The sequence below is a fragment of the Dermacentor silvarum genome, chromosome 1, assembly GCF_013339745.2.
Source record: "Dermacentor silvarum isolate Dsil-2018 chromosome 1, BIME_Dsil_1.4, whole genome shotgun sequence".
NCBI lineage: Eukaryota > Metazoa > Arthropoda > Arachnida > Ixodida > Ixodidae > Dermacentor > Dermacentor silvarum.
Genome location: NC_051154.1, coordinates 335,996,133 through 336,011,942, shown reverse-complemented (window position 1 = coordinate 336,011,942; position 15,810 = coordinate 335,996,133). Strand labels below are relative to the sequence as shown.

At 45.6% G+C, this 15,810-nt stretch overlaps 1 protein-coding gene across 1 annotated transcript in view; it reads left to right on the top strand.

Moving 5' to 3' along the window:
* LOC119443683 (ATP-binding cassette sub-family C member 3) overlaps nucleotides 1-15,810 on the top strand; it is a 203,301-nt gene that overhangs the window by 110,024 nt on the left and 77,467 nt on the right. Inside the window, exons 13-17 of the mRNA XM_049660466.1 lie at nucleotides 5,993-6,195; nucleotides 9,347-9,523; nucleotides 13,608-13,775; nucleotides 14,514-14,692; nucleotides 14,905-14,980. Of these exons, the coding sequence (XP_049516423.1) occupies nucleotides 5,993-6,195; nucleotides 9,347-9,523; nucleotides 13,608-13,775; nucleotides 14,514-14,692; nucleotides 14,905-14,980 (803 nt within the window). The remainder of the gene's footprint in view (nucleotides 1-5,992; nucleotides 6,196-9,346; nucleotides 9,524-13,607; nucleotides 13,776-14,513; nucleotides 14,693-14,904; nucleotides 14,981-15,810) is intronic.

Sequence of the window (15,810 nt, the reverse complement as noted above, 5' to 3'; positions counted from 1 at the left end):
GCAAAATTTAATAATTCACTCGATGTCCGTTTTTCATCACAAATTTATAGCATTCAAAACGAAAAACGGATACTTTAAGAAATAAAATGTTCGTTATTTTATTTGTTGTATTTTAAAGTATTCGATTGAGGGAAAGTGTAGGTGCAAGAATGCTCCGCATGTGCCCCGTTCGCATTCGACGGAGGATAGAAAGATAATGCCCGAAAGAGGAGGCACGCCCTTGACGCCCCCGAGAAATGCGTGGCAAGCGGCTCATGGCAAGCGTGCAGAGAGAGAGCGGGGCAGTGATGGTATTCCTAATTTGCGATAATACGTTGATAACAATACGCGGCGCTGGCGCATTTTGTTGAGCAGTCTTCTGTGCTTGAAGCGCGAAAGCACTGTGCCGCGCAGGGTGCGCTCATGTTGTCATACGCGGCTTTATCTCGACATTTCTTTTTTGCCTGCAGTTTTTGCACGTTCATTGCTATCTCCGTTCACTGACTGCCATCGAGCAAACTCGGGTAAAACTCGTGCGAGCGAGAAACTCGGCGCATCCTGCATAGCACCCCAGATACTTCATATACAATTGGAAGTAGTGACTTATATTCAGTTGCGAGTGTAGCGCCGGCTCTCTTTCTGTTCTGTCTGTCGCTGCTAATCTTTCTAATCCGTTATGTTTGCGCTACATAATCATGTCACTCAGCAAGCACCAAGCCGCCCAAGAAAATGTCCTTGCGAAGTTATAAACTATAGAAAAAGTTATTTTCGGCACCTGCAAATATTAGCAGCAGACATGCTCGGTTGCTGTATACTTTTGTTGGAGAGTGTCTGTCGCAAAATAACCGTGTATACGGGAATTGTCGTGTGAGTCTCTTATTGAACCAAGCAGAAAACACATCGCTATTTTGTGAATAAGTGATTATGAGTGATATATTATTATGCTACAAGTTGTTTTTTGCAAACAGGGGCCGAGCACAGGCGAGCATGGGAAACAAGCCAGTTTTGCAATCGCCATGGTAGCTCATTGGCTATGGCGTTCTGCTCAGAACTATAGGTTATGTGTTGAATTCCGATTGCGGTGGCCGAATTCTGATTACGGCTGCCATTTATCGCTCCGCGCTTCAGGAAATAGTCCCCTTGCTGAAGCCACCGGCGCGAAGACAAGGTGTCTTGTTGTTCAACAATAATGTGAACGTTGCGGACGCGCGCCACGCCCACAAACATCCAGAATTTCCAAGTCTTAAAATAAAAAAAAAGAACCAGCACAAAGCCCTATTTAGTCACTCGAAAAGGGGTAAAGAGAAGGATTTTACTCACCTCGCATACAAAGCTCTCCTCACAAACCATTCCCCACCCCTCCCGTCCCTTTTATGTGCGGGTGCGTGCGACAGACGATATTTACTAGGAAATACTGAAAGGCCCGACTGCCGAAGCAGATACCCTTACTATGCAATGTACGATAATTCTGGTTGTATGCGAGTATTTATTGGTCAGCCGCCGGCTCCTAAAGTTCACCTACTACGTGACGCCATTGGTCAAAGATAGCCACCACCGTGGCCATTAGTGGCGCTGGCTAACAGTTTACAGTTTAGGTCTAGTATGCATTTCCAAATACCCAAGAATGTGGACCTGGGAACAGCCGCCGCCGTAGCTGAATAGGTAGAGCATCGCACGCTTAATGTGAAGGGGGTGGCTTCGGCTCCCACCGGCGGCAAGTTGTTTTTCTTTCGTCCACTTTCATTTCCCTTTACCTTAGGGTTTGTGGATTTCAATTCAAAACAACAAATAACTTATTCTATGCTTTCCTTGACTACATTAACTGTTGGCTTGAAACGACTGCGACAACCATGGCACAGTCACACCGTATTAGGCACAGCCACAGAGTAAGATAAGACAGGAGCACCGACTCCGCTCGTCTGGAAGGGACACATTCTGCAACGCCGGCTCCTGCTTTACAGCGTGTTCGCCAGACGGCGCTACGAATGAAAAAAAAGTTGTCGCAGTTTCCCCTGAAAGGCGAAGCATCAATTGCGATAGCAAATTTGTAGAGAGCTATACGGAGTAATGATAGTAGCTTTATCAGGTGTATAACCTTCGACATGCAGCAGCACCGGCAACACGCAGAACTGTTGTCGACGCCGTCGGCGTTTTGCCCGCGTTCGCACAAAATGCGTGCGGCGTTGGCGACTGTTGCCGGAGCCTCTGATATAAATAGGCACTTGGTGCCGCAGCTAAACGTCGCCTCCATTCCCCTCCCCGCCACAGCCTTTCGCGCGCCAGAAGAAGGCGCGTTTGTTCTACATATATGGTGATTGTAAAGGAGGAAAGAGACACCTACTTCTGCAGCCCTTAAGGGAGCACGGCTCAGAGCGCGCGTTTGTTCTTCGCCGTGCGTTCACTCCCCGTGAAAGCGCGCGTCCCTCGCACCCTTTCACTCGCACATACAGCGTTCGGCGCGCGGCGACGATTTCATCTCCACTGACGTCATACGGAACCTCACGGCAACGGCGACGCCGACGGCAGAATTCTGCTTTGGAGTGTCCATATAATTGCTATCGCAATAAAAAAAATTGTCGCAGTTTCACCCGAAAGGCGAAGCATCGATTGCGATAGCAAATTAGTAGAGAGCTATGTGGAGTAAGGATGGTAGTTTTATCAGCTGTACAAACTTGGACATGCAGCAGCACCGGCAACACACAGAACTGTTGTCGACGCCATCGGCGTTTTGCCCGCGTTCGCACAAAACGCGCGCGGCGTTGGTGACTGTTGCCGGAGCCTCTGGGGGCGGCTCGGAGGTGTTCGACGAGATCAGAACGGGACACTTGTCGAGCAGCGTCGGAAGTCATTACCACCTTCTCGCCTCACAACGTTTTCATATAAATAGGCATTTTTTGCCGCCGCTAAACGTCGCCTCCCTTCCCCCCCCCCCCCTACGGCCTTTCGCGTGTCTGAAGAAGTCACGTTTGCTCTACATATATGGTGATTGTAAAGGAGGAAAGAGACGCCTACTTCTGCAGCCCTTAAGGGAGCACGGCGCAGAACGCGGGTTTGTTCTCCGCCGTGCGTACACTCCCCGTGAAAGCGCGCGTCCCTCGCGCCCTTTCACTCGCACATACAGCGTTCGGCGCGAGGCGACGATTTCATCGCCTTTGACCTCATACGGAACCTCACGGCGACGGCGACGCCGACGGCAGAAATCTGCTTTGGAGTGTCCATATAATTGCTATCGCAATAAAAACTCTGCAGCGGAGAGGAGCAAAGGCGCGGGGGCCCTCTCGCGGCACCTGCTTGTCAGCTGCTCCGCGCACGCCCTGACGCCTGCAGCGCGCATAGCTCTTGCGGTTCACAGAGTGACGTTAGCAGGAGAAACAAGTCATGTATCATGTTATTTAATTTATTTTATACAGGCCCAATGCAGGGCATCTGTCAGGTGGCCTACATGGAACATTACAAGGCACAGGAACAGAAAATAAACAAATTACGGAAACTAAGACGGAAAGAAAAGCTATAGCAAATGGTAAGGCGATATAACGGCAGTTCGGGTGGTCTCAAGCTATGACAGACGACAACGAAAAGAAGTTTTTATGGAAAAGCTGACGTGTATCACTCTTTTTTATCTGAGCACGCATGAAGTGCTAAGATTCTTCGCTTGCTTCTTTGTTTCTCGCGGTGCTTTTCGTGTCGCCCGGTTCTCTTGCGAGCAGAATCGCGACATTCCCATTAAACATAATAATTAGTAATTCCTGCCAGTGTTTTCTGATCATTATTTCACACAAGAGAAGCTCTGATTATGTGTCTGCATAACTCGGGGAATCATCTGGAAGGCAAGGCTGAGAATTTACAGGGTAGCCAGCCAGTATTTACACTGGCTAACCTCCTTGTCTTTCTTTCCCTTTCTCTCTCTCTAAATTACGGCATGTCTCTGGACAAGGAAAGGTACCAGCACTGTGTGTAGTTGTAGACAAATTTAAATTGGGCTCCTCCCGTCCTTCCGCATTGGCGTCTTCTGGTTCCTCCTGGCAATCACCATCATTGAGCTACGCCAGGCTTCCCTAAATAAATTGAAGGAACGGCTCCGCTTCGAAGTCGAGGCAGTTTCTTTACATCTAGTAGGTCATCGCCTTTGTCTTTGCTGAAGTAACTATCAAAAATAAGCTGCTTCTCTAAGTGTCGCGCACATATTTTGTCCATTGCTTTAAGCGCTCGCTTAATTCAGGAATTTTTTGACGCCACTGGTGCAGTAGAAGATCAGATGGCGAAGCGAAGAGCGAGAACCTTTCGCGTCCTTTGCCATAACCAGATTTACAGCCGGGAACAAAACACTGTCCTGTTGCTCAGTCTCTTCACGCACAGGTACCAAGATACCTTGTTCCGTCAGGCATGAATAAACATACTGCAGACATGGTAAACAAAGCGAGGAAGACGAACATTTCGCACATTCGCTTCCGCGCAGACGTAGAGGAGTGAAAAACAAGTACTTCTGTTGTGTCTTTTTGTACAGCATCATTTATCGTCTGTTTCCTCTAAATACATCTAAAAATGTTTCGTATGCGTGCATAAAAGCGCTACCGCGCGTGTTTATTTGCGCTTTTATTATATGTGCGCATATATTTTTGGTGTTTGGTTGCTGTCAAATTGAGACGGCCGAGGGTCCACTTTGTAGCCGACGACACGCTCTGCGGGTGCCGCGCTGCCCGTTCTGCGCCGCCGTACGTCGCCGCCGGTCTCCACCACTCAACGCATGCGCACATGGAAGCAAGCTGTTCAGTGTTTTCCACGCGCCTCGACAGATGGCGCTGCGTGATGTATAATTTGCGTTTCATGGTTTGTCCCGAGCGAATGCGTTGCGCGGCGGCGGAGTCGGTGCTCCTGTTTATCTTACTCCGTAGGCACAGTGCAGTGACCGTATCACTTTTGGGAACTTGAATGTAACAAACTGTGCTCATAACAGCCTACACACACATTGAAGCCTCGTACTCGCAGCGAAACTTTAGTGGCTGTAGCCCGTTTTTGGCCGCAGCGGTTGGCAACATGATTTTCGTTTCTACCAGAAATGTCGTTTTATCATACACAAATAATTTTGATAGGACTACCATTTTTGCTGATTGCAATATGCACAAATTCTTTTCCGTTTACTATTATCTAAAGTAACGCGAGCATTCAAACATTAGCTCTAAATTGTTAAAAAGCACGGGCTTGAATAACAGGAAAGGAGGCTTTCGACAACAGCTTATGTCTTACATTAATGGAGAGCAAAGACTAATGCATTTTAGCCTCTGGACTCGGAAAAATGTGGCCACGTTTCGCGGTCGCAAGAAGCATAAAATGTCCTTTCATGGTATCACATCGCAGTGAGGAGAACCAGGACCTTTTAGATTTTAATTTTACTTTGCAAAAACCAACCAGTAGGAAATTAGAATACAGATACGCCCTTAATATCGAAGAGTGGTTATGACGTTGCCAGTTAATGAGAGTCGATTAAGGATGGTCACCGTCAACCATGTGCGGCCCAACTTACACCTTTTGCTAGTAAGCGCTGTTTGCCATTAGCCGAATGCCATCCCTAATATATCCGAAAATCAAGGGTGGCTGTCATCTGCTAGCATACGTACAGTTCTAACGCAAGAACATTATTGTGAATATAGACCCTTATTTTCACCTACGTACCTATGTTCGGTATTCCTTAGCATACATTAGTTTAAACGCAGTTCCAGTTATCTTAGAGAAATTCCATCACTAAGCCTTCCTGCTTGAGCCATTGCTTTAATTAGTGCTATATTAATGGCTGCGTGCATTCGGCTTTATGGAGTAGTTTGTGGGATTGATTAGAACTAAGAGTACAACTCTGGGCCGTCCAGCGAGCCGAGGAAGCCGCTTCGAGACAAGGTCTCGGAACCGCGTCCGCGGCGGGTGCCCAGACCCACTAAAAATACGCCGGACTCAAATCTTATTGATTTGATAATAAAGTTTACGTTCTTCTTCTTCTTCTCTCCTTGACGCCTCTCTCCAGGAACAGTTGTGATGGAGAAGTGCTCCTTCGCATGGCCAAAGCCGGTGGATGGCATATCGGAAGCGCAGCTCATAAACATCAATTTGAAGGTTCGGCCAGGATCTCTCGTCGGCGTCGTAGGCTTCTTAGCAAGCGGAAAGTCTTCTCTGCTTGCTGCGATTCTTGGAGATATGCACCTGATTGAAGGCGACGTTACGTGCACCGTGAGTGCGGCCGAGCCTTTGGATGAAAACAAGGGTGTGGCCACTTTTCTCGACTATTACGGCGCAACGCTGAAAGCTAACTAAACAGTGAAGTTTCAGAACAGGTCCGTTCGACAACTCCTACCAACACAGCTCTTAGTGCTTTTTTATACCTTGAATGCCTTGGCATGTGCTCTATTTTTCCCCCCTTCCTCTCTCTTTCTCTTTTTCCCCCTACTCCTTCCCCCCGTTCAGGGTAGCCAACCGGAAGTACCTCTGGTTAATCTCCCTGCCTTTCTATGCATCATTTCTCTCTCCCTCTTTTGGTCGCCGTATACTGTTTCACCGGCCGTGATCATAAGATAAAACTATGCTAGAAAGAGCGTAGGCAACACTGCGCAGGTAAGGCGCATATTTAGAGAAAGGAAGCGTAAGCAAGAGGCAACGTCCGGCGCCGACAACGTTACGATGCTGAGAGCACTGCGCCAACTGCACCGTTTTGAAATGAGTGCCGAGTGGTTGGTTTGATGGTCCGTTGCTCGGTGCAAAACAAACTATCGCATGTTGGCAGTATCAAGCGGAAGCATGTTACCTCACAAACGAGAGCAAAGGACACCGGTTTGTAAGAGCATGCGAGTTGCTTCAGTGTGCGTGCTTCATCCAATCAGCTCAAAATGAATGCATCCTAAGAAAGGAAAGTGCGGCGCGAACGTAGTGACGATGTCTGATGCCGTATTCAAGGCGCTCAGCGAGCGGGGCAGCGCTTACAACGCTTACGAAAGCAAACAACGTGAACGCGACTTACAGCGCCGTGCCGTATACATGGTAAAGAAAACGGGTGGAACGTGTTTTCGAGCGCAAGTTAACGGGCATGGTAAAGTTTGCACTATTGTTGGTAATTGTATTGTAGTGACCTGTGACGGCCGCGTATATATACTGCGGCGCAATATAGCGTTGGCACTAGGTTTCACAGCGTCTCGGTGGTGAGTCGTCACCGTGGCATCATTGGCATCGGGCGAGATAGCAAATTGTTCTCGCGGTAGAAAAAATGCATTAGGTGCCTTTGGCAGTTAGTTCCTGGTGTTTCTGCCTATTTTCTTTTGGATACAGCATTTCAGTGCGTAACACGTGAGCTATGTTTTAATCTTCGACAAGTGAGTGGTGGCTCCGTCTAGGGACCCTTACGTGGTACTCGTAGTGCTTTCATACAAGCCGCAGCATCGCTATATATCATTATACGTCACATTGTTGCTGTAAATGCTGATATATTTCTGAGCTGCTTTTTTAAAGCAATGTACTGTAGCACAACATAACACTCCTCTGCTTTGAGATGGATACAGATCATCACATTCTTTTGTCTTATTTCAGCATGGTGCACATTTTGAAAATCTGGCAATCTAAAACAACGTTTGCGCTGCCTTGAGGACATGTCATTCTTAATGGATAAATTAGGAACGGATGATCACTGTGGATAAATTTTGATGCATTACTTTATGCGCGAAATAGAGCATTCTTAGGCTGCTCCATGCACTTTTCGGCGGGTGACTGTCTATATATATATATATATATATATATATATATATATACAGGGTGTTTCAGTGCACACTTTCAAAATTTATTTAAGGTTGCCTGTAAGATAGCCCAATTCTAGTTAATGAGCTGGTCTACTCGAAGAGCCGGACATTACTTGCACAAAAAATTGAAATGCATAATCGACTAATCAACAAAAATTCACTAATTAAGTTTTTAACTAATTACCTGATGGCCCATATTGCAATTTACAAATTGTAGCCGTGGAGTTCGCAAGGCGGATCCACTTGGAACGAATTCTCGGGATGACACCAGTTTGGAGATAATAATTCTCGAACTTTGCGGGAAAATGTATTGGCGTTCCAGTTAGTTCCTTAGCAAAACGTCGCTTTATGCATTGAAGCACAAAATTAACTGGAACGCCAATGCATTTCTCCGCAAAGTTCGAGAATTAATATCTCGAAACTGGTGTCATCCCGAGAATTCGTTCCAAGTGAATCCGCCTTGCGAACTCCACGGCTACAATTTGTAAATTTCAATATGGGCCATCAGGTAATTAGTTAAAAACTTAATTAGTGAATTTTTGTTGATTAGTCGATTATGCATTTCAATTTCTTGTGCAAGTAATGTCCTTGTTTTCGAGTAGACCAGCTCATGAACTAGAATTGTGCTATCTGCCACAGGCAACCTTTAAGAATTTTTGAAAGTGTTCGCTGAAACACCCTGTATATATGTACATATATATATATATATATATATATATATATATATATATATATGTTTTCCTGCCGATTTGGGTAACTCGCAGTCCTTGTCGAATCGGTAGTGCACCGAATGGCTCTTATGAGGGAATAGGGCTCGGAACCCAACCGCCACACCAACTTGGGTCACTGGGTATGCGGCACTGGGTATGTGCTGCTGTTCAATGAACCTCTTTTAACACCGACCAGAAGCACTGGGTATTTGACACTCCGTGTGAGCTGGTCGTCACTGAACCTCTTCAATAGCAACTTGGCACGCCGGATATGTGGCCAGCCGGCGTGTGCCACTCTTGAATGAAAATCTTTAGCGCAAACTTGGGTAACTGGGTAAGCGCCCGCCTACAGTGACAAGAATTAACTTTTATACTTCTCGCATGCTCGGCATAAGTGAAACCGCGCCACGCGCGGTCCCCCACGACGGTCCCGCTAGATGGCGCCGAGGGATGCCCGACAGAGCAGCCCGGCGGCATCCACGTTTCGGCGTTGGCAATACAGTTTGTCGCAACAATGTTTCAATGCAACTGGCATTACCGTCCACATGCATTGCAGAGTGAGTTCTGCCGTATTTTTTTGTTTTAAAGCAGCGTATCGATATGCATACATGCGGCAATTTTTGCAGTGGCGAACACAATGAAACACCAAGGAAAAATTGTGTCGATACAAGTAGAAACTATATTGTCTTAAGAGAAAGTAACCGTACAACGACAAATGTTTCAGAGCGATGTACACGTAGGTGAATCTGGGGCTTAAAAGAGCTCAGCATGCCGCTTTTCTCTCCGGCCATTTCGGGCAAGTTTCCATGTTCTGCTCCAGTTACAGGTGTCTTCCGATGTCGTATTCTATACTCTTAATAATTTAACCATGTTTTGTCCCTCTTTCAGGGCCGGGTGGCATTCTGTCCACAGCTTCCAGTCGTGCACAATATGACTATCAGAGATAATATTTTGTACGGAAAGCCTATGGATGCCCCCTTCTACCATCGTGTTATTCGTTGCTGCCAACTTGTTCACGACATAAATAAGCTGGAGGCTGGAGATTTGACTGAAGTCGGTGAAAAGGTAGGATGAAAGTTTTGACACATTGGCATTTCTATTCTTGCCTTCAAACTTCTTACTGAATGTCGTAATGCTGCCTGTGCGATTTGTAGTGTCAAATTCTTGCCGTAGTTTTGAAGATTTGATGCACCTTTGTATACACACCTGCTCAATATGACAACTTCCTCCTCGTGGCAAACGTTTCGGCATTAGATTTTATTCAAGGCATTTTCGAAGCTATTTTTTTTTTCTTTCTGTGGCACAGCTATGCCAATTATCAGGGCTGAACTCTTTGCGGCGTTTGAAGCAAATGCAGCTGCAAGGGCTAAAGAGCAGCATAATTATACCAGGCACAACTGGGATCATTATGTCAAATACAATAATTCGCACTAAACCAATTACATTTTTAAAATTAGTGACACTGTCAGAGCCATTGACACTCGAGAGTAAGGTGGTTACATTCACTCAAAGGAAAATAACAACGTAATAGAAAAGTATTCTTACCCGCCGCGCTGGCTTAGCGGCTATGGTGTTGCGCTGCTAAGCACTAGGTTGCGGGTTCGAATACCGTTGCGGCAGGGGGCGCATTTCAATGTGGGCGAAATGGAAAGACACCCGTGTCCCGTGCATTGGGGGCGACGTTAAAGATCCCCTGGTGGATCAAAATAATCCGGAGTCCCCTACTACGGCGTGAAATAAAATCGTTATTTTGGCGCGTAAAACCCCAGAATTCAATTCAGAAAATATTCTTAATTGTAAATGCTAGCTGAAATGCTATTGAACAGATGAGGGCCATTGAAAGCGACTGCTTTCTTAAAAAACCAATTTCGCTACTGTAATATCGATTGTAATAGGTCAATGTCATATAGCATCAACCTTACAAAAATATTCCCTTCTTAATTAAGGCAAAGTAGTAATTAAATGTACTTTGGAACGAGAGACTCATTGCGAAGCTGGTGAAATTATACCCGCAAAAATCTCAAACGAAGTAATGTGGTACGTGAGGTCTGGTACCTCGAAGCTTGAGTTCATGCCACTTATGAGCCAATTACTTATAGGTTGATTACATGAGACGAGCGCAGTTATTCTGAACCGCTTTTAAGGAGCATATTACATTGTAAAGATTTGGTTCCCACAGTAAGGCAGTAACCTATATATACTCTAGCTTGGATCAAAAAATTTTGTCATTGGTAGGTTTACAGCATAAGCTGATTTTTAGAATTAAATTGAGAGGTATCAAACATTCGGCTAAAATGTTTATGAAAAACAGCTTGGAGAGTTCCAACATATTTTATTTTATTTGGCCTTTCCAGATCTTTATCATTGTCATTGTAAACCTATTTTATGTCCACTGCAAGACAAAATCTTCTTAGAGTGATGCCCATTATCCCTGCTCTGCGTGAGCTGACTTCGCCGTAAGCAATCACTCTAAGAACTACGACACCACGCAACATCTCCGCGAACCCTAAAAGCACACTAGCCTGTCGAAACATTGTAGAAGCACAAATTTCCGGACACTAAGCATCAGCTGAAACTGCAACAATCGTTACAGGATAGAGAGCGTTAAAGTGGCGTTTCGCAGCAGCAAATCTCTAAGTCAATCATGCGTTAAAACTACGCTGAAAGCTTTTACGTGGCCTACCAGATCACGTCGGCAACACGGTACACACAGGCAACCTCAAGTAAAAGCGGTGTCCTTCCAGCCAATCACCTGCGACAGCGCTTTCCATCGCTTACTAGGGGCAGCTCGGACGACAGAGATCGGCGTCATTGGGTGTCAATCCGACCCCCCTACCGACAATTTTCCTTCTTACGTCGGCAGTTGCGCCGGCCGTTTAAGTTGCGTGAATCGACTTTCGCTTACTTTTGGCGCAAGTACGAAAGTTTGCATCATACGTTAGCAGTGTACACAATTCTTTTGTCGACTACAGCGCTAGTTTTTGTAGCGGCGGGCATCGCAAGCTTGCGGATCCTGCCTTAACCACCAAGATCGGGCGGCACGCACTACCACCCGATCGCCGAGGCTATGATCTTACGAACGCTTTTAGTTTTGTGACCATGCTTCTTTCATAAAACTTTTCTTTCACCAAAATTTGTAAGTTTGCTTTGTGAATTCCGCCACTCATTTGCTAATTATGCTGACGCTAAACCATGCTGTGTGACTTCAGGTCCTGCTCGTATTAAAAATGTAGTTGCGCCTAATAAACAGTACACCAAAATTTTCGAGCAGCAAACAAGCAAGGGCACCCCGCCAGGCACCAAAGTGATTATGCAGGAATTAAAAGGGGCCGCATTGGACATTCTAAAGCAAATAGAGAAAGGCAAAAAGCGCGAACGAATAATACCAAATGTTATTAGGTATGACAGCCCTGTGTTACCATCAGTGAACTACCCGCCGTGGTGGCTCAGTTTGTTAAGGCGTTGCGCTGCTGAGCACGAGCTCGCGGGATCGAATCCCGGCCGTGGTGGCCGCATTTCGATGGAGGTGAAATGCAAGAACGCCCATGTGCTTGCGTTATAGTGCACATTAAAAAACCCCAGGTGGTTAAAATTATTCTGGAGCCCTCCACTACGGCGTGCCTCTTAATCAGAACAGGTTGGCACTTGAAACCCCAGAAAGAAGGCCATCAGTGAACTTGCCAATTTGATCCACCGCAGAAGCCGCAGCGCAATGTTTGCGACGGCATAGGCCAGAGCTCCCACAAGCCCTATGCGTACACTTGCCCGGCTTCTCGTTTTTGACGCAGTGGCAGGCAAAACGAAAGCAAATAAGAGAAAAAAAATAGTTTATAATGCTTGGGGCGGCAAGCTGACGCACGACCTTGACGTCGCCAAAACTGTTGATTCGAAGAAGATGTAGGCTCGCAGCTGCGTGCCCAATCACCATCGGCACCCTGTAGTAAATGTTTTTCCCTTACCTGTTCAAGTTAAAAACAAATGTCGGGAAAATAATACTCGGTTTACTTATTTATTGTTTTTCTCTTTCTTTCTTTTAAACAGAAAAGCTAAACCCTATGTATAGGCGTCCAGAACACCACAGGGTCGACCTGTGTTGTTGTGTCACAGGTTCAATTATCTACACAACTAAATGGTCGTCATCATATCCGGCCCGTAGCACAATATTTGAACACTGTAAAATGTGGAGACAGGCGATGCGGCAGGCCTCAAAGCGTCTCGGTTATGGAATGTTAGGTGCTAAAAAATAAGGAGAGCATTTTATCACCTGTATGACGTGGCGACCGACATAAATTACTTAAGGGGGCTATAACCAGTTATATCCTGCCGAGTAGCATTATATGCATACGTGATAAACGGTAAGATGTCCCAGTTTCGGTGCTTAGAATCTGCATACATCGCAAGCATGTTCGTGGGAGTCCTGTTAGTGCATTCGGTCAGATCAGCAGTATGAAAATACAATGTGATTGTATGACTAAACTTGACAGCAGAAAGACGGAGGTGCTCCTCAAAGTCATCGCCCAACAACTGGTGGCCTCGGTAAAGGAGGGCTGTGGCATCAATGTGACATAGCGTAGCATGAAGCGCGAGACGTTGGCCAACGTTGCTGCAGGAAGTGTGGCAGTTTCACCTTATCGTGATCGACCCACACGATGATCTATCGGTTAATGTCCGTTGATCAAGTAAAAATACTGAGAAGGTGAACGTCTAAGAGTTTTCATAGACCTTCTTTGTAATTCACCGAATGAGGGCGGTCTACCATTATTGATATGTTTAGTTTTTCCTGTATGACGCTATTTATCAGAAAGAGGCTTTGACTATTACGCTGTCAGGTCAGTCATGATCACTGATATAAGTAGCTAGTTTTTGAACCGGCCATGAGGGTAAATTTTGAGATGAAGTGCTCATTTTGTGGCCTCGTCCGAGGTTCTATGCATTTTTCCACGTTTTTTTTTTATATTTGTCCCTGTCGCAATACTGAACCTATATTCCCAGTACTTGTATTTACAGAAACAGAGTGCTTTGCGCGTCGTAAATACTCTTTAGAGAAACTGATCACTTCTCTTGTATATGCCTTGCTTGTTTTAGTCCAGAAACATAACTAACGAAATTCACCCAACATTGCTGTTTTTTATCCTGAAAAACAACGCAGGGAACGAACCTCAGCGGTGGTCAAAAACAGCGCATCTCTATCGCCCGGGCTGTGTACAGCCAGAGCGATGTCTACCTGCTGGACGACTCCCTTAGCGCGCTGGATCCAGTCGTTGCTAGCTGCGTATTCAAAGAAGTCATAGGAAATAATGGCTTGCTTCAGCACAAGGTAAAATTTGTACATACTTTTAAAATAAACATTATGAAAAAGGTCTATAGCTCCTACATAATATACCGTTTTAGACAATTCGCCTATCTGACACATCACAGAGAGGTTAGTATAATTTAACAGCAGTGATGAGTTGGACAGTTGGTGGCGTTGTCTTTGCCGTTCGTGAACCTTTGTCCATCTCGCCGATTTGTGCACAATTAAGCTGCTTAAGCCTCTTCGTTGTGTGCTGTAGATGCTGGAGGCTGATATAAATGCCAAATGTTGCTTCCATCTGGCTTTCATGAGCGATTGCTAAGAATTCGTGTCGATCTGTCTTGCTATTTCTACGTAATATGTGCCTCCGATTACACTGCAAGTGAGTATCTGTGGCAACTCAAAATTGTTCTCGCTTCTTGCGCGCTTTCTCCACTGAAGCTTTATAAACAGCTGAGCATCAGTTTCTCAAACCCGCCGTAATAGGCCTGTGGCTATGTGTGTTGCGCTGCTGAGATCGAAATCGATGGCTTGATCCCGGCCATGGCGGCCGCATTTTGGTAGGGGCCAAATGCAAAAGCACGTCTCATGTATTTACATTTAGGCGCACCTCAAAGAAGCGCAGGTGGGCGAAAAAAATTAGGGCGTCACCTACTACGGTGGGCTGCATAACCAGGTTATCGTTCTGGCGCGTGAAACCCCACAATTTATTTATTTAATGTTCCTAAAGCTGCGTTCAACCGCACGTTTTCCTTTTTTCAGACGCGAATTATGGTCTGCAATCAAGGAAATTACTTGCACTACATGGATAAACTCGTCTTTGTCAATAGGCGAAGGATTAAGGTATTGGATAGGATTGAAGATCTCATTAAGGACCCCGAGGCGCCAGAAAACTTCGGAGAAACGCTCAATCAACACTCCCTGCAGAACGGGACAGCAATGTAAGGAAATATCTTCATATCAATGATCCATTCATAAGCACAAATGAGTGATATTTTAATGATTGTTATGATGTTATAGACGTAATGTTTATATGTCTCTAAAGAAACAAACACATTGCCTTTGAAAATCACTGTAATCATGTACTTGGTCTTCGTCACATTATAAACTAGTCACACTAGTCTGCTTTGAGTAAATACAAGCTCGGTTTCAGTGCCGGTGTGCCGAACATTGGAGAAAACGACATGGTCGGACGACTCACTGTGGAAGAACTGGGCCAATCTCAAATGGTGAGTATTTTTAAACGCGGTATACGATGACATGGGCTGACATACAACTCCTGTAACAAGCCCAGCCCTAAATTTTATTATTGATACATTACAAGGTCGCTCCCATAATGCTGAATGAGCGTGCGACAAGTTGCCAAAGCACAGAGCTCAGCCGTCCTAAAGATAGGAAAAACGGTTACAAAGGCTCCGAGAAACAATGCGTACCCCTACTTCCAGTCTTGTCGGTTATCTATTGAGGCATTGAAAATTTTCATAAGACTTCGCATCAAACCGTTTCAATGTTGTTCCCAGTTTGGTTGGGAACCTAGTGGAAATAATGGTGGTGACGTACGTCGGATGTTACCTGGACATTATTAGGTGTACCCACATGCGATGGCTGGCTTCTGGTGTGTTCTGCAATGATAGATAACGTGCTGTTATTTTGTCACATCTGTTCAACGTCGATGTGTATATATAAAATCATGAATGGTTATGGTGTTCCTCGTCATCACAGGCGTCTATAATAATGTAGCACACGAAACTGTCATCGGTGTTTCTATTGATGTGGGAATAGATGGGGACGTACACTGAGCTGAATTCACAGGAATTTCAAGGATGGATCTCTGTCTGCGTTTACCGAGTATGAAACGACTTCCAGCCTACAAGGAATTCTACAAGGCGGAGGGTTAAGCTGCATGCTCTTTAACGAAACATTTCTGGGAATTTGGGTCATTGTCAAGAACAGTGCAGATACTGATCTAGGGACACGATATCTGCATCTGGGCCCCCTGCGTCGCCCGTTTGCAGCTACGAGAGAGACTACAGAAGGCGGCTACACAAACACCTTCCTA